This window comes from Haliotis rufescens, unplaced genomic scaffold (genome assembly GCF_023055435.1).
Source record: "Haliotis rufescens isolate VD_foot unplaced genomic scaffold, xgHalRufe1.0.p SCAF_6, whole genome shotgun sequence".
Classification (NCBI taxonomy): Eukaryota; Metazoa; Mollusca; class Gastropoda; order Lepetellida; family Haliotidae; genus Haliotis; species Haliotis rufescens.
The window spans coordinates 16,690,147-16,716,957 of NW_025964334.1; the positions used below are offsets into that span (position 1 = coordinate 16,690,147).

General features: G+C 40.5%; 1 protein-coding gene across 1 annotated transcript; it reads right to left on the minus strand.

The window, feature by feature from the left end:
- Nucleotides 1-3,062: 3,062 nt before the first annotated feature.
- LOC124140569 (sorting and assembly machinery component 50 homolog) lies at nt 3,063-25,647 on the minus strand. The gene is made up of 14 exons (XM_046508213.2): nt 25,583-25,647; nt 22,815-22,889; nt 20,880-20,981; nt 18,375-18,462; nt 17,483-17,583; nt 15,217-15,350; nt 14,473-14,560; nt 13,392-13,520; nt 12,040-12,111; nt 8,209-8,292; nt 6,788-6,929; nt 5,599-5,745; nt 4,257-4,398; nt 3,063-3,554 (listed from the first exon to the last, which is right to left on the minus strand). The coding sequence occupies exons 1-14, from the start codon at nt 25,601-25,603 to the stop codon at nt 3,509-3,511; spliced, it is 1,371 nt and encodes a 456-aa protein (XP_046364169.2). The 5' UTR covers nt 25,604-25,647; the 3' UTR covers nt 3,063-3,508.
- Nucleotides 25,648-26,811: the final 1,164 nt, after the last annotated feature.

Below are 26,811 nucleotides of genomic sequence, written 5' to 3' on the forward strand. Positions count from 1 at the left end.
AGTTTGTAACTTGAAGACATCTTCTGATAATGATTCAAAACCAACTTTGAAGGAATTTTGAGAAAAAATAAAACATAAAGCATTCGAGTTAAACTGACCAGGATCCAGTTCCAAACATGGATCTTAGCGTTTATGACTGCTGACAGACAATGTTCAGTGATTCAGATGTGATTAGCTCAAAGATCGCTGTCTGGAACAGGCCAAGTTTTGCACTCAGTAAACAGTAATATATGAAGCCTGGATGACATTTTAAAGCTTGATAGCGGCTGGAATATGTAAGTCTACATTCCCCTCTAAAGGTCAACACAATCAACAATTCACCATCTAACTACCTCCCAGGAGCATCTGCAGATAACAGTTCAAAATCTGAACTCTTCAGTCAGGGCATCAAATTGACGATAGATGAAATATAGCATTTCAGTTATTAAAGCATTAACACCGGAGATTCAATAGATATATTTGATTACCATACATTAATGATATAATGTATCTCATGTAGATGATGTAACAGTTGGATGTAAATATGCATAGATTGGTGAATGGGTACCACAGGCCTCCAATATTGGAATATTAAAATCAAACCTATGGAATCAAACCGATGTCTGTGGCATGATAAGCCAACATTTCAGCCACGAGGCCACCGTTGTGTAGGCGGAAGTCTAAATGATAAGGGTAGGCACCTATCAATCTTATCAATACAGTAAGCGACGACCAACGACACCTTTCTTTCTGATGATGCCTCCTGTCCTCATCTATGGGGGTGCCAACTCCCTCATGGAACCCCTAATACCGAACCCTGTTTAAAAAAATACCAGTCTTGGTTCTCAGGCACAGCCCACATTACCATAAAGTTTGCCGCTTGATTCACACAAAAATTCTTAAATATTCCAAGTCCAACGGTCGTCAAATCCTGTATTCGATTATTTTACACAAGGAATACATGAATGTAGGGAAGCTCTTTCCCAGGCTGATTGTACACAGCTGCTTATTTGGTTACATACTAGTTTGAACACCCCCCCACCCCCACCCCCCACCCCCCAAAAAAACAACAACAACAAAACACAGCTCGTCTGCACCATATTTTCAGAAGCCATTGCCTGAGAACCAATTCTTTTATGTTTTTAAGGCTTAAGTGGTATTCCAGATGCCGCAGTGCAGTGCGCTGGATGCCATTGTTTATCTGGTACGATGATGCCAACATTTCATTGTTGAAAGTTACTTAAGTCTTTTTTTTCTTGCAAAGAGTGAAAATCAATAAAATATTTATCACTAAGCTTATGAGCATGCATGGTCATGCATTCTTTGTGAAAATCCCAGTCTAATTAGCTTGTACCAGCTGTGTACACTGATATGTCTCAAGACTTCTTAAATTGGATCTCACGGCAAATTAATGGTTTGTGGATGCCTGGAGAGGAAGGGTTGGCACCCTCATATATATCAATGAACAAGTCTGGTCTGATCAATGAGATGTCTTGTCTGGTACAACGTAGTCATGTCATGGGGTAAACTGTTAATAGTGTGTTATTGCTACACTGAACGTGATGACAAAATCAGTCTTAGTGTTGAACATACAAAGTTTGGGACTGCTTTTTGTTAATGGAACAACTAATTAAATATTTTAGTCTAAAAAACTTTCCCTAAAACTGAAATGTTGGTGAAACATTTAGTGTATCTGTCGTCATGGTTATTCATGAGAAGTAGTGAGTGAGTTGGGCTTAACGCCGCTTTTAACAGTATTCCAACTTTATCATCGAGTCTCGGCTTAATGTAGGAAGAAAGCCCGAAGTGAAGCAGGTTTCGGATGTTTACCACAATGGTGAAACCCACGAGCATGGGTATGGTGCTGTAAAACATAGAAACATTCTTCAGGGCGAACTGGGATTCAAACCCACAATCATAGGATTCTGGCATGCCCAGGGGATGCAACTCTGCACAGTGAAATGCAGCACCTTAGATGACTGCGCCACCCATGCTCCATGAGATAGATAGGTAAACCCACTCATCTCAATATCAGAGTGTTTCAAAACCTTATTGAACAGAGTAGTCCTCTCAACATTGCATGAACAGAACCTAAACCATTGTCTCATACAAACCAGGCTTAAAAGTGTCAATAATTTCCTGTAAATAAACAACAGAATAATAATTCCATTTCACCAACTCCATGCACTGTATACAAGTACAGTCACCAATATGTATTAGAAGGCGTTCTTGCAAGTGTTAAGTTATACAGTGACTATAAGTAATGGCACCACTCTGATTGTGGTGGTGTTACAGCAACTGTAGGCCTCTTTGCACCTGGTCTCCAACAAGTCTACCAGAGTTACCTCCCTTGGATTACTGACAAGACGCGTACTTACTCTGCAGTGTAGATTGTACATGTGGTCTATCTATGCAAATGTATACACACACACTGTAAACGAAAACCTCATGACAGCACAAACAAGTACTCTTCATATGAAAGATGAATACATTACATGACTATGTACACAATCATCTAATGATAAACCCCAAATGAGTGAAAAAAAAAACTACAGGTGAAGAGACTAAAGCAAAGTAATTAAAACAAAATACCCAGAAAGTAATCACCGTCAGCATGATTGACTGTGTTGTTTTGATAAAAATGTATCTTCTGCATTGAATTTTATCACCCAAACCTTACCCATCACAGCTAAAACAAGAGATTATTCATTGTCTATTAATTGTTTGTTAATTGTTTATTAATTGTTTGTTTGTATCACAATTCTTGTAAGGAGCTTAATAACTATTCCAAATTATAATAAAATCATAATATACTACTCAAACGAAGTTCAAGAAAAATCTGATTCTTTCAAATTCTGTAGTTAATCTGTCTTGGTTTTAACTTGTTTTGTGTAGTATAGATTCACTTTATCATAGTGGCAGCATTGGGTTCAGTGAGTGAGTTGGGTTTAACGCCGCTTTTAATAGTATTCCAGTTATATCACGGCGTGTCAGCTTAATGTGGGAGGGAAGCCCGAAGTAATGCAGGTCTCAGATGTTTACCAGTTCGGTGAAACCCACGAGCACGGGTATGGTGCTGACAAACCTAGAAACATAATCGGGGCGAACCGGGATTCGAACCCACAATCATAGGTTTCTGGCGTGCCCAATGACGCAGCTCTGCACAACGAATTGCGTCGCCTTAGATGACTGGGCCACCCCTGCCCCCAGCATTGGGTTCAAAATATCGTAATGGCTCCGCAAAACTAGTAATGGTCCTCTCAGTTCCATCCCACACAGCACCTTGATGATGTAGAATGATAGACAGTGATCATGAAGAGATGATCTGTTATATACAACAGTACAGATGCACATCCTAATTGACTACAAACACATTCTCCTTCAGTTACAAAATGTCTGAGGTTCCGGTTGATTATCTTAGAAATATTCCAGCATACTTGTAGGCACTTCCTGTCATGCTCAGTACGTCACACACAAAGGCAAGTTGATCCATCAGTGAATGATGTGACAGCTCTATGGTTGGCGGTGATCATAAAAAGGTGAGCCCAATACCAAATTGTAAACCGGCATTAATACTGAAAGGAAAAAATGGCAACATATTCAGTATCAAACACTCAGCACATTTAATATAAAAAAACATTGAATTGCATGAAGCATGAAGCATGAAGCATGAAGCATGAATATGTATTAGAAGTCAACATTCAAATCTTGGATCAAATTTTTGAGGGATCCAATGTTGTTCATTTGTAGCAGGTGAGGGGAGGTGAAATGGGGCTTAATGTAGCATTCAAGATTATTGCCTATTATTGCCTATTGCTTGCCTATTATGTCTGTATGTATGTCTGTATGTATGTCTGTATGTATGTCTGTATGTATGTATGTATGTATGTATGTATGTATGTATGTATGTATGTATGTATTATTGCCTATTGCTTGCCTATTATGTCTGTATGTATGTCTGTATGTATGTCTGTATGTATGTCTGTATGTATGTATGTATGTATGTATGTATGTATGTATGTATGTATGATTAATGACAAGCTCTTTGAGATTCCATGGTGAGTGAGTGAGCGTGCGTGCGTGCGTTCGTGCATGAGAGAGAGCATACTTGAGAGAAAGAGAGTGAGTGAGTTTAACGCTGCTTTGAACAGTATTTCACGGCATGTGGGAGGAAAGCCCAAAGTGATGTTTACAACTTTGATAATACCGAAGAGTACAGGTGTGGTGCTGAAAAAAAGGGCACTCAGTATGCTGAAAGAGATAACGTCGGTACCCACCTGTCTCCTCTTTGTGCTTGCATAGGTATCACATAATTGAGTTCCATCCTGGCTACACGGCCCATCCGCAAGACGATGCCCCCGCCGTATGCCCACCGAAATGTCTCCGCCATGTGACAGAAGTTTTCACGAATATCTGAGTCTTGAATAAAGAAAAGGATTGCAAAATTAGAAGTCCAAAGCACCTTAAAATCAGATGTCAAATCTGAGCATACAGCTGGTCTGTATACCTTGGATAATTGGAATTGACTTGTCCAATACAAAAGAATGCTAACCTTTGAAAAATAAAACAAGTTGATTGTACAAATAAGGAGAAAATCTCTAGTCATACCAGAATGTATGCATGAGTAGGGCTGTTTTGAATCGCTCGTGTATTCGGTGAATCGAACCGTATCCCTTCATGAATTGAATTCGTTAATTGTGGACACAAGAATCAAATATTTACAAAACATTTTTAATAAAATGATGTTTTTAACTAAAAACATCCACAAGAACTAATAATATGCATGTGTAGATTTCTTCAAAGACAGCACTCTTATATATTTAATTTGACAGTAATGTGGTCCTCGGTCTTTGTCACAAGTTAGCAGATACTAGTACCTGGATAAGTGCAGTATATAAATGTACACTATAATAATAATCATTGACACTGTCAACATGGTCAAACAATGTCAAATAATATATTTTGTTATTGTTTACTGAATATAATGAATAATACATCAACTAATGACCTGTTACTGTATTTGTGCATACCCCGGTAAATGTTCATATTTGTTACCATATATTCGTGATATGTATCATATTCGCCTCATAGCATATTCGTTGCAGTCCTATGCAAGAGTAAAACAATGACCATTGAGTGAATCACATACAGCTTGTTTGCAATCAGGAATATGATCAGTGAGTGAGTGAGAGAGTATGGTGTAACGCCGCTTTTAACAATATTCAAGCAATATCACAGTGGGGGACACCAGAAATGGGCTTCACATATTGTGACCCGGAAATCGAACCCGGGTCTTCGGCGTGACGAGTGAACGCTTTAACCACTAGGCTACCCGACCACCCCGGAATATAATCAGGTAATGAAGCCTGAGAGTATTCTACTAGTATCATCTGTTATGGGCATCTAATGTGTTTCAAGTGTAGTTCAAACTTTTTAAATTTGATAAAATCTTAATTACTTGTCAATGACGTGTCCTCACCATGCTAGGAAACATCAAGACAACGTAACAAATGCTACAAATGTTATATTTATCAATATAATATGAAAACAAAACATCATATCATTACAAGCGTGAAATTATATTTTCCATTGATCCAACAATCTCAGCAATAAACTTACTTAAGCTTATATTTCCTATGTTTCCAGCATTGATGAAGAAGTGGGTGCGGAAGAGTTCCCCGAAGCCTCCTTTCCCCGGCCGGAAGGGGAGTGGGGTGTACATGTGGAGGGCCGCCAGCCAATAGGCATCTGCTCCCAGAGCGTTACCTGCAACAGATGCATTAACCAGATGCAGGCACTTCGTCCTACAGCATTCTCTATTTGTAATAAAATATATATTCACCTTTTTACATCTTTACATGATCTGCATAGCGACTTAATAAAATTCATACGAAACACTTGATACTGATTTGTGATTCTCTACATAAATGTTAATATTTGTTGACCATTTTAGCTTCAAAACACATATTCAAAAACAATTTCGGTTTACAGTTACCCAGTTTCTTTTGTGTTAAAGGCCCTGCTTCCTTGTAGCAGGTAGCGAAAGATCTACATGACCACTACAGTGTTGGGTGTCTTGACCCTCCCACACCCACCATCACTGTGTGGCCCCACCCCCTCATAGCAGGTAGAGATAGATCTACATGACCCCCTACAGTGATGGGTGTGTTGCCCCTCCCAGACCCACCATCACTGTGTGGCCCCACCCCCTCATAGCAGGTAGAGATAGATCTACATGACCCCCTACAGTGGTGGGTGTGTTGCCCCTCCCAGACCCACCATCACTGTGTGGCCCCACCCCCTTACATCAGGTTGGGAAAGATCTACACGACCCCTACAGTGGTGGGTGTGTTGCCCCTCCCAGACCCACCATCACTGTGTGGCCCCACCCCCTTACATCAGGTTCGGAAAGATCTACATGACCCCCTACAGTGGTGGGTGTGTTGCCCCTCCCACAACCACCGTCACTGTGTGGCCCCACCCCCTTACATCAGGTTGGGAAAGATCTACACGACCCCTACAGTGGTGGGTGTGTTGCCCCTCCCAGACCCACCATCACTGTGTGGCCCCACCCCCTTACATCAGGTTCGGAAAGATCTACACGACCCCTACAGTGGTGGGTGTGTTGCCCCTCCCAGACCCACCATCACTGTGTGGCCCCACCCCCTTACATCAGGTTCGGAAAGATCTACATGACCACCTACAGAAGTGGGTGTCTTGCCCCTCCCACAACCACCGTCACTGTGTGGCCACATCCCTCATAGCAGGGAGAGATAAGCCCCTACCGTCAACGATGTTCAAGACTCACCATCACTGTGTGGCCCCACCCCCTTCAAACTGAAGCCTCTCAGTGTCAGGGGACCCCCAAGGAAGAAACGGTCGTTCACCTTGACCTCATGTTTAGGGTCAAGGGACTTCAAAATGCCTCCAGCAAGAGAAACTTGTAATACCTTAAAGGAACAGAAGCAATATCCCATTAGTCACTCAACTGTAGAATACCATCCTGACGATTGTACAATCGAAACTTGAGATGGCAAAACTTAAGGTCTCCTTTAGGTAATGATCACACTTGCAAAGTGAGTAAGTGAGTATGGTTTTACGCCGCTTTTAGCAATATTCCAGCAATATCACGGCGGGGGACACCAGAAATGGGCCTCACACATTGTACCCATGTGGAGAATCGAACCCGGGTCTTCGGCATGACGAGCGAACGCTTTAACCGCTAGGCTACCCCACCGCCTCACATTTGCAAAGAGTAAATGTAACACCCAAGTGTGTTTTCAAAGAGAATCAGACATTGTTAGATTTTCAGACCAGATCCATTTGTACATCTAATAACAACATTTTCAAGTCCACACACCAGCGTGTCAATGTTATTCATCAAACTGTTACTGCTCCGAACGGAGGGCATTTTTTTCTCTCTATGCTAATGGCCAAGCCACCAGGTAATCTTAAGCACTGAACATGAAAACATAGTTGGCGGCATAAAAACATTAAAAACCACTGTCTTAGTGTTATTGCTGGCTGGGAGAAATACAGCACAAGTGAAATGAAAGAAGTACCATCTAAAACTTACTTCACCTACTTGGACTAGCCTTGCTCCAAGGCTGAACTGTCCATGGGTATATAGTAATTCTATCCTAATAATAGTCAAATCTCAATAAGCAGACAGTACATAGGGACAACTTGTTCTTTTAATTTATATAATCAAGAAATTATGATTTAAACTAATACTTATTGCCTCAGACTTGTGCAAGCCTAACTTTGACTTACTCTGAGTGATTGATTGAGTGAGTGAGTTTGATTTTATGTCGCTTTTAGCAATATTCCAGCAACATCACGGTGGGGGACACCAGAAATGGGCTTCACACATTGTACCCATGTCGGGAATCAAACCCAGGTTTTCGGCATGACAAGCAAACACTTTAACCACTAGGCTACCCAACCGCCCCTGGACCTACTCTGAGCATTAGTTCATATCTGAAACTAGTTCACAGACTCCATGGAAAGAGAAACAGGCTGTTTACTTTTATTACACATTCATGAAATTATAGGTTTATCAAAAGAATATCATATAAAAAATCAGCATGTTACAACAAGTCATATTTCAAGCAGCTGTTTTTCAGTCTTCAGTGTTATAAAGGCTGTGCTCTGCAATACTTAACAATGACAACAGACATTGCTTTATTTTCAAATTCCTGTATCCATGGTAACTGCTCTGTGACTTACCGTGTCCCAGGCTAAACTCTGGTTGAACTGGTATTCTACGTCTTGTTTAGCAAACTGTACGTTTCCTCCCAGACCAGCATATTCCTGTAAATACAGTTCAAATCATCAAGAAACACGGCACACACAAGTGAGGGAGCTAAGTGAATAGTGTTTTATGCCACCCTGTGGGGATTCCAGTTTAGAATAGGTCCCCAGCAACCTATGCTAGTTGTAAGAGTGATACAAATGAGCAGGTGGTGCTACTCAGTGACTTGGTTGATAGCGGGTCTTCACGCTCTGACACCATGTATCTTTGCTCATAACAATCGTCGCAGCATTGTCTGGTCCAGACTCAATTATTTACTGGCAGCCATCATATAGCTGGAATATTGCTGAGTGCAGTGTTTAACTAACAAACAAACAAACATATTATGCCACAGTCAGTCATGTTCCAGTTACATCATGTCAACCTTTAAATAACTGGATCGGGCCAACTATATTTTGATGGCGTGTGCTACAATTCACGATGATACCCAATCAGCCTGGTGACACACTGTGACTGTATGGTCCTCATTAACCAGCTCTCTTGATGAGCATCGGGGACACTGGAGATCTATTCCTCCTTGGAACCCCCAATCTCATTAAAATCAGATCTTAGTTCTTGCTCCAGCTAAACAAACATCTGAGGACATCCCATTAGGGGTCACGTCAGAACGACCTTTCATCCGACCAATCAGAGCGTCGCTTACCAGCTCATGAAAGTGAAAGTCGGAATGTGATTTCTCATCTTGCAGCCTCGAAAATTTTAAAACGGGGTATTCTGAACGATAGTTATGGGCTTAACGACTGAATCTATACAATCTAGACCATATATTAGCCATTCGAGAATGTTCTTTTGTTCATGTTGTTCTGGTTTCAAATTTTAAAGCGAGAATTTGTCAAAATATGATTGGAAGCGTAGTCGCCAATTTGAAATTAGTGCCGTAAAGCACGAGAAAGCTGCCTTCTAACTGGCTAATATCAACTTCTTGTCAGTAATTCCATTCGTCGGTCAGAGTTTGCGACAGTTGGTCTGACGTGACCCGTAATGGGATGTCTTCAGATCTTTGTTTTGAGGCTGCGAGAACTAAGATCTGATTTTAATGAGATTGTGGAACCCCATGCAGGGTTTGTGCAGGGTTTTGGTCACAATAAGCTCCAGATAAGCTACTTATTGGCATAAAATACTCACAACAAATAACCATCAAAGTTACACAATTGATATTGAATTGCATACAAATTCAAATGGACTTGTAAGTAAACCATCAATGTATGAGTACACTGTGTGTAATTACCCATCTATCCTTTTCAGCTGGCATACCTGTATGTATGATCTTCGTTTACTGATTGAATGGAGTGAGTGAGTGAAATGGGTTTAACACAGCTTTGTACAATGTGGTACAGTATTCCAGTTACATCCCAGCATGTCAGCTTGACTAGGGAGGTAAGCCCGGAGAGATTCATGTCTTAGATGTTTACCACTTTGGTGAAACCAACGAGCATGGAGACAAGCCTAGAAACAATCAATCCCACAAACATAGGTTTCTGGAGTATCCAAGGGAAGTAACTCTGCATGGCGCAATGCGGCACCTAAGTAGATGTCTAGGCCACCAGTGGAAGGCGATAATCACATGTCTACCTTATGTCCTTGTAACTCCACATAAAATCATACAATTAATGGGAAATTGATCGATAATCAAGATCTATATTGTATTAAAATGGGACTTGCCCCGCAAAGTGCATAAAATCACTTGAGCACCTTGATTACAAACAAGAAATGACTTGCAAAATATCTGGCAATGTCCAGTTAGCAGTACACATGCTTTGCTTCGGCAAGGGTGGAAACTGGACTTTTATAGTCAGTTAACTCCCTTGCCTCAGGAAGATGAATGAAGATAAGAGTGAGTGAGTGAGTGAGTATGGTTTTACGCCGCTTTTAGCAATATTCCAGCAATATCACGGCGGGGGACACCAGAAATGGGCCTCACACATTGTACCCATGTCAGGAATCGAACCCAGGTCTTCGGCGTGACGAGCGAACGCTTAAACCACTAGGCTACCCGACCGCCCCTGAAGATAAGAGCAAACTGCTAACTATCATAGCAGGATAGTAATATTTGATAGTAATTTCCTGTTAATAATGTCACAGATTCTGGTATATTCAACTAATGGAACCAGATGATTATTGAAGGGAGAGACATGTGGGTTCTAATGATCAATAAATGGTTCATACACATAGTTTTAAATCTTGTAAAAATCAGGTAAGATTTACTGCATACCTGTAAACAGAAACTGAAACTAAATATGAAACTTAGTGACAACAGTGTTCTGAGCCTGCACAAGACATATTCAAGATAGTTAGCAAACCAGAATCTGAATTTCAACTTTCAACCATGTTCAATCACGAATCATAACATCTTATTACTCACCCCTCCAGTGTACCACTGTTTAAGAAACATGCAATTACATCACACATACTGGGACATAACGTGATAACAACACATGCTGGCTATCTTTGTTCATCAGAGGGTTATTCAGAGAGAGTGTCAGTAGCACAGTGTAACTTATCTTCCTGATGCAAGGGAGTTAACTGACTTTAAAAGTCCAGTTTCCTTGCCCCTTGCCGAACTAGGCTGGAATTCCTGGGCTCTATCGTAGCGCCACCAGTGGCTATTACGAGTTATGTCCCTTCTATGCCTCTCCTATTGACCAAGCAGATTCCGCCTCTCATATCACTTGCATTTGCTTAAAACAAAATGGCAGCCCGGTCAAGACAATCTGATCAATAGTCAAGATCTTTATTGTGATGAAACGAGTCTTACATTGCAAAGTGCATCAGATCATGTGAGCACTTTGATTTAAAACATGAAAAGATTTAGAAAATATCTGTTGACAACGAGCCAGCGGTGCACATGCTTTACAAATCCTGCATTCGACCGAAATCTGCATGAAAGTTTACGAACCGGACTTCAATTTTGTTGCGCGATTTTGATTGGACTATACATAGACTCATTAGTCCAGACAAAATGTAACTCCATAATACCAGCCTAATTCTGCAAGGGTGGAAACTGGACTTTTATAGTCAGTTAACTCTCTTGCCTCGAGAAGATGAGTGTAACTGTACTCAATATCTGCTCTGCTTCACCCTTTTCATGTCAATGAAACACCAGAAAATCGGCACAATTTACAGGCATCAGAAAACTTTCTTCAAACTAAGATAATCATGATAATGTGCACAGTTTCAGAGCTCCAGATAACCTTTTGAGCAATTGAGTTTTTACTCGAAGGTTTCTATTTTAATTCGGTTATTACATTTTTCATTGGGTAACCAATTTTTTTTCATTCATCTAATCAACACTGGGTTTTTCCCAAAATGAGTAAGCATTTGAGATTTAAAAATAATGAAATAATGTTTTAGATGTATATGACGGTTCTAAGTATAGGCTTCACTCAGAAACTTCATTAGCTCATAATTGTGTTCCAGAAATTAGCTCTGTTGTACACATGCTGAAAAAGCTTCATTGGGTATTTACATGAAATATTTTCAAACAATTGAGTTTTCATTTAATACATGCGTTTCTGTACGCAAGTTATTTAAAAGTAATTGGGTTTTGAATAGTTTTGGGGGGTATTTTACGCAAAATGCAGCTTATCTGTAGCTCTGAATATTGTGAGCAATAATCCGCCACTCAATCAACCAAGCCTGACCACCCGACCATTTTGTTGCCAGCATAGGTTAGCTGAGGAACTATTCTAACTTGGATTCCCCATGTTGAACAGACTACAGTAAAATCTCAATAAGACGGTACGCACCTGTGTGAGTTTCAACAGCGAGCCCCGGGATGGCAGAATAGGGTCGTCTCTCTTGTCCCGAACAAACAGGTGCTGCAACATTCAGTGACAAACTCTACAGACATGAACATGATGAATTCAGCTGAACTCACATTATCTTTGGGATTTGGGGTCAGAGTTTTCCAAGAAAATATCCTGAATTATTTGATGGGCACTTCTTTGAACTTGACAGATTACAAAGTGGACACAATTTATGGATAACACCTTCTTTTATGTATTATAATACCGTATTGGATGTAATAAGCACCCCGCTCTAATAAGCGCCCACGGGGACTTTTGCTAAGATATTGGCTAGTGAACAATCCCAATTAGCACCCCTTCCGATTGATCAATGTACACAAGACTTATTTATTCGCGTATAATATGCACTCATCTGTTATATGCACCCTTAATTATGGGCAATTAAATTATGGAAAAATATATGTGTCGTACATAAATATTTCAGTATAAATAACGATATTTATCTTTCAACTCTGTTTTTTTCCACCAAAATAATATTCTAATAAGAGCCCCCTATTTCTAATTTTGAGAGCGCCCTGGGCGCTTGTTACGTCGAATCAATAGTGACATTTCGGTACAGATCCTTATACGGTTGCCAAGCCAGAATATAGAGGATCTGACCTATACCAAAACATCGCTATAATAGTACACTAAAGAAGTTGTTATCAAAGCTTGCTTCACTTCCATGATTCCTGGTTCACAAATTCATAGATTCATAGCAAATCATAGTGAGTCATAGCAAAACGACACCAGCTGCAATGGAGACCATTTCACAAAGACCAGTCAGTCAGTCAGTCAGTCAGTCAGTCAGTCAGCGCTAGCCTCTATACACGCTCTGCATGCCCAAAGGGCTACAATCAGCATATATCATGACATATAATACTAGTGAAACAGAAGAAAATTTAGCTGAGATTTGAACCTGTCCCAAGTTGGAGTTTTATGTCAGAGGTAGTTTATTTCACAATTCTGAAAAAAACCCCACTGATTTCTTTCCATAACTAGTTAGTTTGTCTCACAAGAAGCACTGATTGTCCAAATGCAGAGACCTCTTGGACCTGTACTTGTACAGTAGGTTGATTACATCAGTAGGTGCTAGGTCAAGTTGACACCCATTTGTGAGACAGAGTACTTTGAACTTTATTCTGGCATAACTTGCAACCATGCTGTGACATAATGGAAATATGTACATGATGCATGTAAAACGCTTATTTCAACATTTTGGGAAATCATATCAAACAACATTAGGATATCTTTCTTTAAAATCCTATGTTCAACAACAAAGTACGGTACTGATTGACTATGAAGACTCTCACCTGGACACTGGACTTGATGGAATGTCCAGCCTGTTCCCGAACTGCGAATGAAGTGGTTCTGGACAATGCCCTCAGGTCCCTCCACACTCCCTCCCACTTGATGGAGTGAGACCCAAATATTGTTGGGAACTGCAGCACAAATATACATGTTCAATCCCTCCACACTCCCTCCCACTTGATGGAGTGAGACCCGAATATTGTTGGGAACTGCAGCACAAATATACATGTTCAATCCCTCCACACACCCTCCCACTTGATGGAGTGAGACCCGAATATTGTTGGGAACTGCAGCACAAATATACATGTTCAATCCCTCCACACTCCCTCCCACTTGATGGAGTGAGACCCGAATATTGTTGGGAACTGCAGCACAAATATACATGTTCAATCCCTCCACACTCCCTCCCACTTGATGGAGTGAGACCCGAATATTGTTGGGAACTGCAGCACAAATATACATGTTCAATCCCTCCAAACACCCTCCCACTTGATGGAGTGAGACCCGAATATTGTTGGGAACTGCAGCACAAATATACATGTTCAATCCCGCCACACTCCCTCCCACTTGATGGAGTGAGACCCGAATATTGTTGGGAACTGCAGCACAAATATACATACATATATATACAATATACATATACATATACATATACAATCAAATGCATTGTTATCAGTTGCTTTTTCTCTATTTGTTTACTGTTTAATGCCACTCTCGGCACTATTCCAGCCAAGAATCAAGTCGGAACCAGACAATCCTGTGATGAGCAATCTTCCACTTCATCAAGGTATGGTGACACGTTATCAAAACAAGGTCACCAAGACTGATGACACGATCCATTAAGTCACCTCTTACGACCAATATGGATGGCTGAAATGGACTACATATTGTAGCCGTGTGGGGAATTGAACCTGGATCTCCGGCCAAAATGAGCGTCCGTTTTAACCCCACCGCTCCCAATGTGAAATAACACAATTGTAATTTTGAGCATGTTTTTCTGTGGAACATCATTCCCTGAAAACATGTGAGTTTCCATCACTACCATGCTGACCTTTATCATGTTAATGCTACACCACTACTCACAGTGATATCAAGTGCCACGCCCCTGTCTGTCTCCTTGTAGCCACTCCATGGGTATTCTCCATGATTCTGGTAGATGGTCGTACCAAACCTGAAGGAAACCAGAATGTATTTTACTCAAAAACATATGTCTCCTGTTTCTGATGCATTAGTTCAAGTTGTTACTGTAAATGTGATTTCAAATCCCCCCCAAAAAACCAATAATAGCAAATTATAGCTTAGAAGGATAATGGTTTCATGCAGAAATATTCATTAACTATAGAGTTTTGGTGGAAAAAAAACTGCTTCTTTGAGACTTAGTCCAAATTAGTTCCATAGAAACACAACAAATTAAAAACTTAAAAACATAAAAACATAAAAATATGAAAAGGCAATAGTTGAGCATACGGTCATTACACAGGAATAGTTTCATGCAAAAATATTCATTTGTTTGAGAGTTATGGCCTGGAAATGAACCCTATCTGTGTTTGAGAATGTCGAAATTGTTTCCATGGAAACATTAAATATAAAATTTAATAGCAAAAGTTAAGCTAGTTAAGCTGATGCGTAATGCATATGGCAAGTTTCGTTGAAAAACATTGTATAGTATTCATATAATGGCTTGGAAGAGGATGGGAATGCAGACACCCTGCATCAGATAATCAGCAAAGTCTCATAACACTCCTAAAAATCTCATTGATTTTCGATCTAAGGGAGATTTTTCTCTCATAGGTAAACCTTTCCAGGCTAATCCCTGACACTACATACACCATGTCTGGGTTGCCATTGAGTGGCTTGTTAAAGGTGAGATGGTATCCACGTGACTGCTTGGTTCCGTGTGTATAATCGCCCTGGACACGCTCACCCCGACCGAACAGGTTAGGAAGACGCAGCCCAAACAACTGTCGAGAGAAAGGAGTGATGAAAGTGATGTATATCACTTGCATTTGCTTCAAACAAAACGGCAGCACCCAGTCAAAACGATCTGATTGATAATCAAGATCTATATTGTGATGAAACGGGTCTTACTCCATGAAGTACATCGAATCATGAGAGCACCTTAATTAAAAACATGAAAAGATTTGGAAAACATCTGTTGACGCAGAGATGGTGGTACGCATGCTTGGCAAATACTGCAATCGACCGAAATTTGCCCAGCAGTTTAAAAACCAGATGTTGATTTTGTTACGCGATTTTGATTGGACTATGCATAGACTTGTCAGTCCATCCAAAAACTCCATGACTCAAGCCTAGTTCGGCAAGGGTGTAAATTGGACTTTTATAGTCAGTTGACTCCCTTGCCTCAGGAAGATGCTATAGAAGCAGTACATATTACAATACAATACATGGTTCTCTAAAATCAGCATACCAGGTATGTTGATACTTGTTTTGAGTTTTCCATTTCAATACTAACTATTTCTGCAGACCAGGTTTTATCATGATAACAAACAAGAAGAGGCACACCGACTGAGCATCAGTCCGTCCCGTCATAATGACGATGGTGATAGTCAGTCATTTGTTTTAAACACCAGCAAACATATCAAAAGTGGTATATAAAACATGTTAACATAAAATACACAAGGCCGATGTTTCCAAGCGAAAACGTGTATAACGAACAACGGATATATAACGAACTGATTTCTCTGGTCCCTTGTAGTTCGTTATATCAGTGTTCTACTGTATGCAGTTTGTTTGTTGCTTAAGGCAGCACAACAACATTTCAGCAATATCAAACAGCATGTAAATAATCAAGTCTCGACCTGACAACCCAATGATGATGATGAGCAACTATCCACTGATGTGCCATGGCATGCAATCAACAGTCATAGTGTCTGACCACCTGATCCATTTAGCCACCTCCTACGACCAGCAGAGGGTGCTGGAGAGCTATTCTGACCCTGCATAGGGATTAATGGTTAGAATAAAATTAAAATAATTGCAAAATATTATTTGCTTTAAGTGTTAAAACATGCACAGGGGTAATTAAAATTCAAGTAATGTGTGCCTTATGGTGTAATGGTAATTCCCCTTGGGTCCCAATTTGTAAGCTCAAAAATATTCCTGGAATCCTTGGGGGCACATAGACCCAGGTTCATCCCTCAAAGAGTGAGTGAGTGAGTGAGTATGGTTTTACGCCGCTTTTAGCAATATTCCAGCAATATCACGGCGGGGAACACCAGAAATGGGCTTCACACAATGTACCCATGTCGGGAATCAAACCTGGGTCTTGGGCGTGACAAGCGAACACTTGGACCACTAGGCTACCCGACCGCCCCCATCCCTCAAAAAGAACTGACAGGCATTTGCATCATATTGCAGGGACTGACATGGGTGTATCTATTTGTGAGTCCGGCTCAAGTTGACCAGTGTCACCTACATGACGTCTATGCACTGGCAACGTGTGACAGTTTACACGTTTAGTCATATATACATCAAGTGGCATTCTCGGAACATGCTGAAGTTTTGTGCTAATAAAACTGAGAGGTATTTCCTTGTCTGATGTAAAACTAAGGCAGCCGAAAAAGGTTGGGTGGTCAGACTCTGTGACTTCGTTGATAGCATATTCTTGTACCCTGATTGTTTTTGTTTGCTTGTTTGTTCGTATGGTTATTTGTTTGTTGTTTTACGCTGCACTCAGCAATATTCCAGTTATATGATAGCGGTCTGTAAATAATCGAGTTTGGACGAGACAATCCAGCGATTGACATCATGAGCATCGATCTACGTAATTGTGATATGATGATGTACATCAACCAAGTCAGGGAGCATGACCTTCTGATGCCCGTTGGTCGCCTCTTACGACATGCATAATCGCCTTTCACTGCAAGCATGGGTTGCTGAAGACGTCTTCTAAACTGGACCTTCACGGGTCGTTCCTCAATTGCTCACAATATCGATCACTGTATTGCCTGTTCTAGAATTGATTATTTACAGGCTTCTGCCATACACTGATATAGCTGTAATATTGCTGAGGCAATTTCTGTAATATTGTGTTAAACAAAACAACAGAATGAACAAAGGTCAATTAACTCACCAGACTTGCATCGTTGTAGCCAATGAGAGTGTTGATGCCCCCGGACACAGGGCGCAGTTCATGCACACCAAATGTAACTTCATAACCAACTTTCTTCACATCTGTCAATCAAAAGTCAAAAGTGTAGAGATTTGGTGGGAAACAACTGTTACTTGTTTGAGACTAAGTCCAAATTGTTTCCGTGGAACACAAGAAATAAAAAAAAAGGTGGAAAATTGAAAAATATGAAAAGGCTGTAGGTGAGCATGTGGTCATCATGGCCATTGCACCATTCAATAGTTTGAGAGCTATGGCTCGTAAACGAAGACTTGAGTTGTTTGAGACCAAACTGTTTCCATGGAAACATAACAAAATAAAATTTATCAGATTTCAAAATAGCAAAAGGCACCAGTTAAGCTGATGAGCACTGCATATGCATAATTCCATTTAAATATGAGGAAGGTTTTCAAGTTAAGCTTGGAATAGAAGGAGGTTTGGGAGGGGTGGAGAGACAAAATGACACAGTTCATTTCTTCCATATAAAAAGTTATAGATTTGAATGTTATATTTTTTAGGGAGAGGTCATTATCGGGTGGGTTTGGAGGCATGATAAAATGTTACATAAAATGGGTGGGACAGCAAAATAAGATACAGCCCTGAGACCAATCTCCTAAATTCCTATCTAGACCTGCAAATATCCTGATTATTCAATTTACTGCTAACTATGAACTAGGCATTTGAATTTTCTGCCTTTATATTGCCCATCTCAAGCATGGAATCTTAACAAATGTAATAGTTTCTGAGGCCATGCATAATGAATTTAGTATTTACATATTTTGCATTGACCATCAATCAAATGAACGGATCTTCGCATCATCTTTGATCCAGTCACGTACATCAGCAGACATCTTACCTTTACATGTGTCGATAGAAATTGAAATGTTCTTGAAGAGGCCCAGTCGTTCAAATCTGGTCTTGACATCATGGCTTATTCTTACCATCTGAAAATGTATAAATATTAATGAACTTCATAAGGCAATTCATTAGAATTGGAAATTTTACATTAAATTGTATATTAATAATGCTTATCCTATCTCACACTGTGCATTTCATTCTTCCTTTTCGATCCCTGCGTCAAAAACTCCTAAAATAGGTTTCCAGCTTTGAAAAATGCCTCACCCAGCCACACCCCAGCCGTAACCATGGCTACCATGACTAAACATGGACTGTGCACTGCCGGACTCCAGCGCAACTTGATCATGTGACGTCCCAGGATTACTCATTCTCTTTAGTTGAGCACACAGGATGGATAAGTGGGAGTTTTCATGCAAATAATCGTGAAAAAGTAAAAAAATCTTTGAATATCTGATGATCATTCTGGTGAAATTTCAATACTGTGGAACAAAGGATCCTGTCCTCCAGGTAGAGATACATCAGGTGAAAAAATAAACTGCAAACAGTAGCCAGGGTTTGGATATCCATAAAGATGGCTGTGAACAATGATCCCAGGATGAAGGAGGTGAGGTGAGGTGAGGTGAGGTGAGGTGAGGTGAGGTGAGGTGAGGTGAATTGGGGTTTAACGTCGCGTCCAAGATTATTGCACTTATATAGCGACGTGCATGCACGTGTATGTGTGTGGCTGCTTGTACTAGTCCCGACTGATGCCGATTTATAGTGCTAGCACACTGAGTGAATGAGTGAGTGAATATGGTTTTACGCCACTTTTAGCAATATTCCAGCAATATCACGGCGGGGGACACCAGAAATGGGCTTCACACATTGTACCCATGTCGGGAATCGAACCCGGGTCTTCGGCGTGACGAGCGAACGCTTTAACCACTGGGCTACCCGACCGCCCCTGCTAGCACACTGAGATACACTCAGACACAATATACTCCGAGCCGACCAGTCCTTGTTTTAGCCCCTTAATATTGAGCGCCAGACAGGGTAACCAAAAAGTACCATCTTTTAACATCTTTTGGTATGACGCGGCTGGGGATTGAACCCCAGACCTTTTGTTCTCCGGGTGGACACTCTACCATTAGACCACGGAGGCGGTCCCAGGATGAAGGAACCACATGGTGACCACTCAGTTCTCCTCTTGTGACAATGTTCCCTTCTTTTGATGATATTGACCCACATTGTCAAATCTATACCAAGCCATCTGAGGAAGCTCTTCGAACGTCATAATGAATGCTGATGATCCCTGAGCAATCGTTGAACCTCATCCGATCCCCATGGTTCATCAGCAGGTGAATAATCTCATGTTCCCTGGGACTCCCTCAACAATCTTCCGATCGGTTCTTGGTGGAACATGTAACAGAGGTCAAGAGAGACGAATACCTGTGAAATGTTTGTCACAAATCATTATCTCAATAAAATGCCGTGGAAGAGATTGTTGCTGGTTATTAATTCACAGGCCTATCAATCGTTGCAGACTCTCCGATCGTTGAAATGAATCAGCCATCAGAAAAAAGTCCCTCCAATCAGTTTTCTTTACTTTCCATGTCCGAAGCTACGTACACTAAGAGTGGTAGACATGGCTTGAATATCAGACTCTGATATATAATATAATATAAGAGAACTCTGATGATTGGGTTTGGTGATCCAATGAAGTATGCAAGTGAGGATGATCCAACTCTAGTGTGGGTCCTGTGCAGTTTTTATTAAAATGTTCTCTTGTAGTTAGTTGTCACACGCTTTCGGTTTCTTGCTATCCATGCTTAAGAGAAACAGGAATGAAGCCGTGCGCAGTCCATTGTTAGTGATGGTAGCCATGTTTATGGCTGGCGTGTGTTTGGGTGAGGTGTTTTATGAACCTGGAAACTTGTTTTAGGATTGTTTTCACACAAGGATCAAACTATAAGGATGAAATGCGCAGTGTCAGAACGGATAAGCTTTACAAAATTGCAAATCTACAGGATGTTTAACAGACAAAACAAGAATGGCAAATGACAAAATAACCCAATGTTCACAGAATGTTTCTTATTTCCTGGATTATAGATATTATATGCTACAAAAAAAGTCTTTTGTTTGTTTGTTTATTTTTTGGTGCCTAATGTTGCACTCAGCAGTATTCCAGCTATAAGATGGCAGTCAGTAAATAATCAAGTCAGGACTAGACAATCCAGTGACAGACATGATGAGCATCGATCTAAGCAATAGGGAGAACTTTTCTATTCTTCAACATATTTTCCAGGGTATCCAGGGTAACCCTTTTGTCCTGCAATTAATTGTTTCTTGGAAGGTGAACAAATAAATGTGAATTACAGAGAAAAATGTTTATGTGCTTTTCAAATAATTTCTTCCGTTTTCTACTTTTCACTTTTAAGGGTCATTAGAATCCAAATATGGTACCCATTAAGACAAATGAGTCTGGTCTATGATTTAACATGCTTAAGAACATTTAACTACTCACATCCTGGAAGTTGTTTGCCTCAAATATTGGCTGCACTTCGTTGACAATGATGTCATTTTTGGTTCTGCCAAGGCCATCAACGACAATGCGACACACTTTCACCTGAAAAAACAACAACATCCTGTTTAGAACAATAAAGTCAATGACCATGATGACTGGCGCCTCGAAGGTTGTAGAACATGAATACACAAAACTTTTTTATGAATCCCAACCACAATTTTTCAAACATTGATTCAAGGCTACTGGTACTTCCTGCCTCTTAATTGGGCTTGTTTCAGGTGATAACAACTACGACACACTTTCTACAGAGTGTTGTTTACGATACTGAGATGATGATTCCCCTGCAGAAGGTTGAATTTGAATTTAACATTTACAAAACATTATTAACATAGTTTTTTGTTTGTTATTTGACGCCACTCAGCAATATTCCATTTGGTCGCCTCTTAAAACAAGCAGAAGTTTGGGGGGATCAATGGTAACCTGGAGCGAGTGAGTGAGTGAGTATGGTTTTACGCCGCTTTTAGCAATATTCCAGCAATATCACGGCGGGGAAACCAGAAATGCGCTTCACACATTGTACCTATGTCGGGAATCGAACCCAGGTCTTCGGCGTGACGAGCGAACCCTTTAACCACGTACATGTACTAGGCTACCCGACCGCCCCATGGTAACCTGGAATACCCAAGGGTGTTATAAACATTGAGCATGAATAGCCAGCTGCTTGACACTTAAATCAACTTGCCCACATTTCAAGACTGAAGACAAAAATGAAAGCGATGTCAATGGCACCTGTTCATCTATGAGTATTGTCTCCTCCTCCTACCCCATCCAGAAACATAGCATCAATAAAATATCACTGGATCATTACTTTACACCAACTTACACTGTGATCACTGGTGATGTTGTTCATGTTCGTGTTTGTTTGCTTGTTGTTTAACGCCGCACTCAGCAATATTCCAGCTACATGATGGTGGTCTGTCAATAATCGAGCCAATCCAGTGATTGACACCCTGAGCATCGATCCACGCAATTGGGATATGGTGATATGGATCAACCAGGTCAGTGAGCCTGACCACCCGATCCCGCTGGTCGCCTCTTACAACAAGCATAGTTACCTTTCACGACAAGCATGGGTTGCTGAAGACCAATGCTTCATTGGATCTTCACGGGTTCAAAATAGCTGTGAAAATTATGTGTATGGATCACTGAAAATCAGTCATGACACCAGATATTTGCAACCTATTTGCTGTAATTGTCGCCAACATGACAAATTCTAACCCAGATCTTCACGGGTAGTTGTTCATTTAAGAGGGGTGTCTGAGCCTAACTACAAAGGATGTACACCCTTAACAACCAAATGAACAACCCGGCAAGCCTATGAAATGATAAAGATGTAATTTCAGCTGTGGGTGACTTTTCACACCACCAGATGAGGTGAAATTAGGTTTAACGTCGCGTTCAAGATTATTGCATTTATATAGCAACATGCGTGCGTGCATGTACTTGTACTAGTCCGGACAAATAATGATTTATTGTGCTAGCTCACTGAGATACCATGCCGCAGTTTAACATGAATACTCAACTCGGAACACAGTATGCGGAATCCTTGTTTTAGCCCCTTTATGCCGAGCGCCAGACAGGGTAACAACAAGTACCATCTTTTAATGTCTTTTGGTATGACGCCCAGGGGAATCAAACCCCGGATCTTCCACTCTCCGGGCAGATGCTCTACCACGAGACCACGGAGGAGGTCTACACCACCAGGAGGAATCCTTCTACATCAGTGGAATCCAGGCACTGCATTGTTGCAGAAGTGTGTGGACCTTGGATTATGCTTAAAATTGACGGCAACCAACTTGATAAACGCAGTCCATCACAGTTAGGCTCAGAACTTATCCTTCGGAATTCAGACTGATTGATGAACGTATCACTTACCGGTATCTTTTCAAAGGAAAGCTCCCTCTCAGTGCCTGGCTGGCTGTCCTGCATGCTGCCAGTCCACTCTGGCTCCTGCATCAATAAAGTGAGTGAGTGAGTTAGTTCTGTTTAATGCTGCATTTAACAGTATATCCAGTTATATCACGGCGTGTCAGCTTAATGTGGGAGGAAAGCCCGAAGCGATGCATGTTTTAGACGTTATCCGCTTCGGTGAAACCCACGAGCACAGGTATGGTGCTGACAAACCTAGAAGCTGGGATTTGAACCCACAATCAGAGGTTCCTGGTGTGCCCAAGGGACGCAACGCTGTACAACGAATTGCGGCGCCTTAGACGACTGGGCCACCCGTGCCCCCACATTAATAAAGACACAGCTGGTGTATTTAGACCATGGTGACAGGCAAATGCATGATTAATGCTCAGTTTTTTACACAACTGTGTTATGAACCAGAAAAAAAATGTGCATTGCATCCCAAAAAACACACAATATTCATTGTACCAAATTCTTGACAACAAATATAAAGTTCCTGTAATTAAAGTAATTTTTAAACCATACAGTACAGTACACAACATCATTTTATTATTTTACAGGACCCAAATAGTTGCTGTAAGGACCTTAAAAGTAGTAATTGTGGGTCCTCAGGACCCCGAGTTTTGTAGGTCAATGTCAAACCCTGATACTACAATCAAACACAACACATACAGTGGAATCTAATCAAGACTTGAGGATGTTAAATTCCTAGCCCTGATTAGAGATCTGGACTTGTGAGAGTCTAGCAAGAGTTATGTCCCTTCGGCCTTGGTATCTCACACACATGAAAACTCAAGATTATAGACACATGGAGAAATTATTGATGTTTTAGCTCAAACCTCGGGTCGCTGGTGAATTAAAAGCAATGATTGACTCTTCAATGATTACCTTACAAAATAAAGAATAGATATGACTATGTGGGCAATGGATGAAAGTAAAATATGTCTTTTTATTATTTATCATGTTTGTACAATGTGAATGTCAAATTTGAAAAGAGTTTCCATGGGACAACACTACTTGAAGTATGTGTCTTTCGTGGCTACATATCCGGAATTTATGGGTTGTTAACCATCTATCATGTACCTGGTTTAGGCAGGGAAACAATCTGCCATTTTAAGTAACTTCAAACATGTTATTATTCAACTGGAATTATCAGATTATAGTTAATTTCCATAACTGCTGCTTTACTAGACTATGGAGCTGTAAACCTGTCCTGTGACAAAAAATACATTGCTCAATGTGGGAGTAAATACCAAAGTGATGTCAATTCTAGAATGTACAACTTAGGTGGAGCCAATAAGCAGATAGACAGATTGGTTGGGTTTTTTTGTTTAACGCCGCACTCAGCAATATTCCAGCTATATGACGGCGGTCTATAAATAATCGAGTCTGGACCAGACAATCCAGTGATTGATAACATGAGCATCGATCCACGCAATTGGGATCGATGACATGCATCAACCAAGTCAGCGAGCCTGACCACCCGATTCTGTTAGTCGCCTTTTACGACAAGCATAGTCACCGTTTACGGCAAGCATGGGTTCCTGAAGACCTATTCTAACCCGGAATCTTCACGGGTCTAGATCATGGGTTGCTGAAGACCTATTCTACCCCGGAATCTTCACGGGTCTAGATAGACAGACACACCATGAATCATTATCATAGGGAATCCAGCATTAAAACCTAAACTAAACATTATAAGATTCTGGCACGCCACAGGGACGCAACACTGTAAATTGTAGCAGCTTAGATGACTAGTCTGCTACTATTCTCTTCAATTCATGGTTTGTGGAAAATGTTTCAACGTTGAGGTGTCAAAGTGCCAAAGGAATCATCTGAGGTGGCAGAAAACTTAATCATCAATGGTCACTTATTTCAAAATGGCTAACATATGCATGCAATGTAAATGTACCTACATACTGATTGAGAGAATTGAGAATAACTTCTCTTTTGAACGGTATGTTAGTTTGATCAAGGCATGTCAGTTTAATGTGGCACGAAAACCCAAAGTAATGCTTGATGTTGTTTGTTTGTTGTTTAACAGCGCATTGAGCAATATTCCAGCTGTATGACGGCGGTCTGTAAATAATCGAGTCCGGACCAGACATTCCAGTGATTGAAATCATGAGCATCGATCCATGCAATTAGGATACGATGACATGCATCAACCAATATATCACGTGACTAACCACGGGTATTAATGTGCATACCCGGGTCCTACTCAGGAACCACCCGAACCGAGTTACCCATCCCAACCCAACAACTCACATGCCCATAACACTGTTAATCAGCATTTAGTGAGGAAATATATGTGCATAATGTTTGTGAGACGTAAGTTACTTTTTTTCAAGAATATTCAATGTATATATATAAACTAAATTACTCATATCATCTACTAACATTAGTTCATATCATCACCATCATGATGCAAGAGTAGAACACTCATCGTTCACAAAAGGGGTACACGTGCATCGCATGGAAACTGGGTTGTGACAGTCAGTAAACTGCAAGTACAGCGAGACGTCAAACAAATATGTCTTCAAATGTGTTGAATCGCAAGACTGCAGTTGGCGTGAACTTGCGAAGGTGACTCGGTGCCGGTCGCTTTTTTCACATCGCCAGTAAAATACTTCTTACGCATAATGCCATTTTATAGCAGCATTACGACGTTAGGGTGTATCAATTAAATTATACACGAATGAAACTGACAAATGTTAACAAAACAAGCTTGGCACCTTTGCATGCACAGTTCCCATGTCTTCACGAAGTTGCAGGTGCGTCCTACCTGAAACGCGAGAGTTACTCAAGGGCGAGTAACTCCAAACGGATTTGATTTATCAAATTTGTGCCTTGCGTACCAGCAATTGATGTTCAAATCTAACAATCTTTTTTGCGACAACTTTTGTTTACTAACAGCAATAAATCGTCTTGTTTTCATTTTTTAACTTTACTGATTTATTCAAAACAGTGTTCCAATATTGTGGTAGAATTCCCTGAATATGCAGCTGTGTTCTTTTTCTACTGATTAACGTCGCACAAACTTTGGTTTATTCAACGAGTACTACCTTATCACGTCCTTGATGCTATATATTAGTGACTGTATCTAAACGTCGCATATTGAAATCAATAAGTCAATCCTATCTTCATTGATCCGGCAAATTTCTAAATGTCACTTTTATCTTATTATATAAAATAATATTATATTGCCCATGCTGGTCAAAAAATAAATTATGCATGTTTTAGCAGAGATGTGTAAAAAACACAAAAATGATTTTAGAAATAGGTAGTTAAAGGTCGTGTCTAATTACAGTGATGGATTCAGAGCGCCAGCTCCATTTAAGTCAATTGTCATAAAATATATACCGTATTCGACGTAACAAGCGCTCATGGCGCTCTCAAAATTAGAAATAGGTGGCTCTTATTAGAATATTATTTTGGTGGAAAAAACAGAGTTGAAAGATAAATTTCGTGGTTTATGCTGACAGTCTGAAATGTTTATATTCGACAGATATATTTTTTCCCGAATATAATTGCCCATAATTAAGGGTGCATATTACACACGAGTGCATATTATAGACGGATAAATAAATCTTGTGTACATTGATCAATCGGAAGGGGTGCTAATTTGGATTGTTCACTAGCCAATATATTAGCAAATATCGCCGTTGGCGCTTGTTAGAGTGGAACGCTTATTACGTCGAATACGGTAATTGGTTCAGCCATTGGTTTAAATTGAACTTTTCTTTTACTGCGATGTTAGATGTGTGCGGAAAGGTGCTAGATATAATCGCGCTTTTCTAAACCGTTAATCTGGCAGGTGCCAACTTCTAGAAAAAGGTACACTATTCTAAAGTATAGTCAAACTTAAAACAGAGTCCAAGGTTGGAAATAGCGTTATGTATGTATTCTCAAATTGGATATAAGCGGGCAAATGTATATGTATCTATACAGTGAGGCGGTCGGG

What these genes read in the sequence shown, in the direction of transcription:
- LOC124140569 (XM_046508213.2), bottom strand. Translation starts at nt 25,603, where the DNA reads ATGGGAACTGTGCATGCAAAG. An exon ending in CGCTGTTGAAACTCACACAG is followed by an intron (nt 8,293 to 12,039) that starts GTGCGTACCGTC and finishes CTGTATTTACAG; the next exon opens with GAATATGCTGGTCTGGGAGG. An exon ending in GGTGGGGCCACACAGTGATG is followed by an intron (nt 5,746 to 6,787) that starts GTGAGTCTTGAA and finishes CATCTGTTGCAG; the next exon opens with GTAACGCTCTGGGAGCAGAT.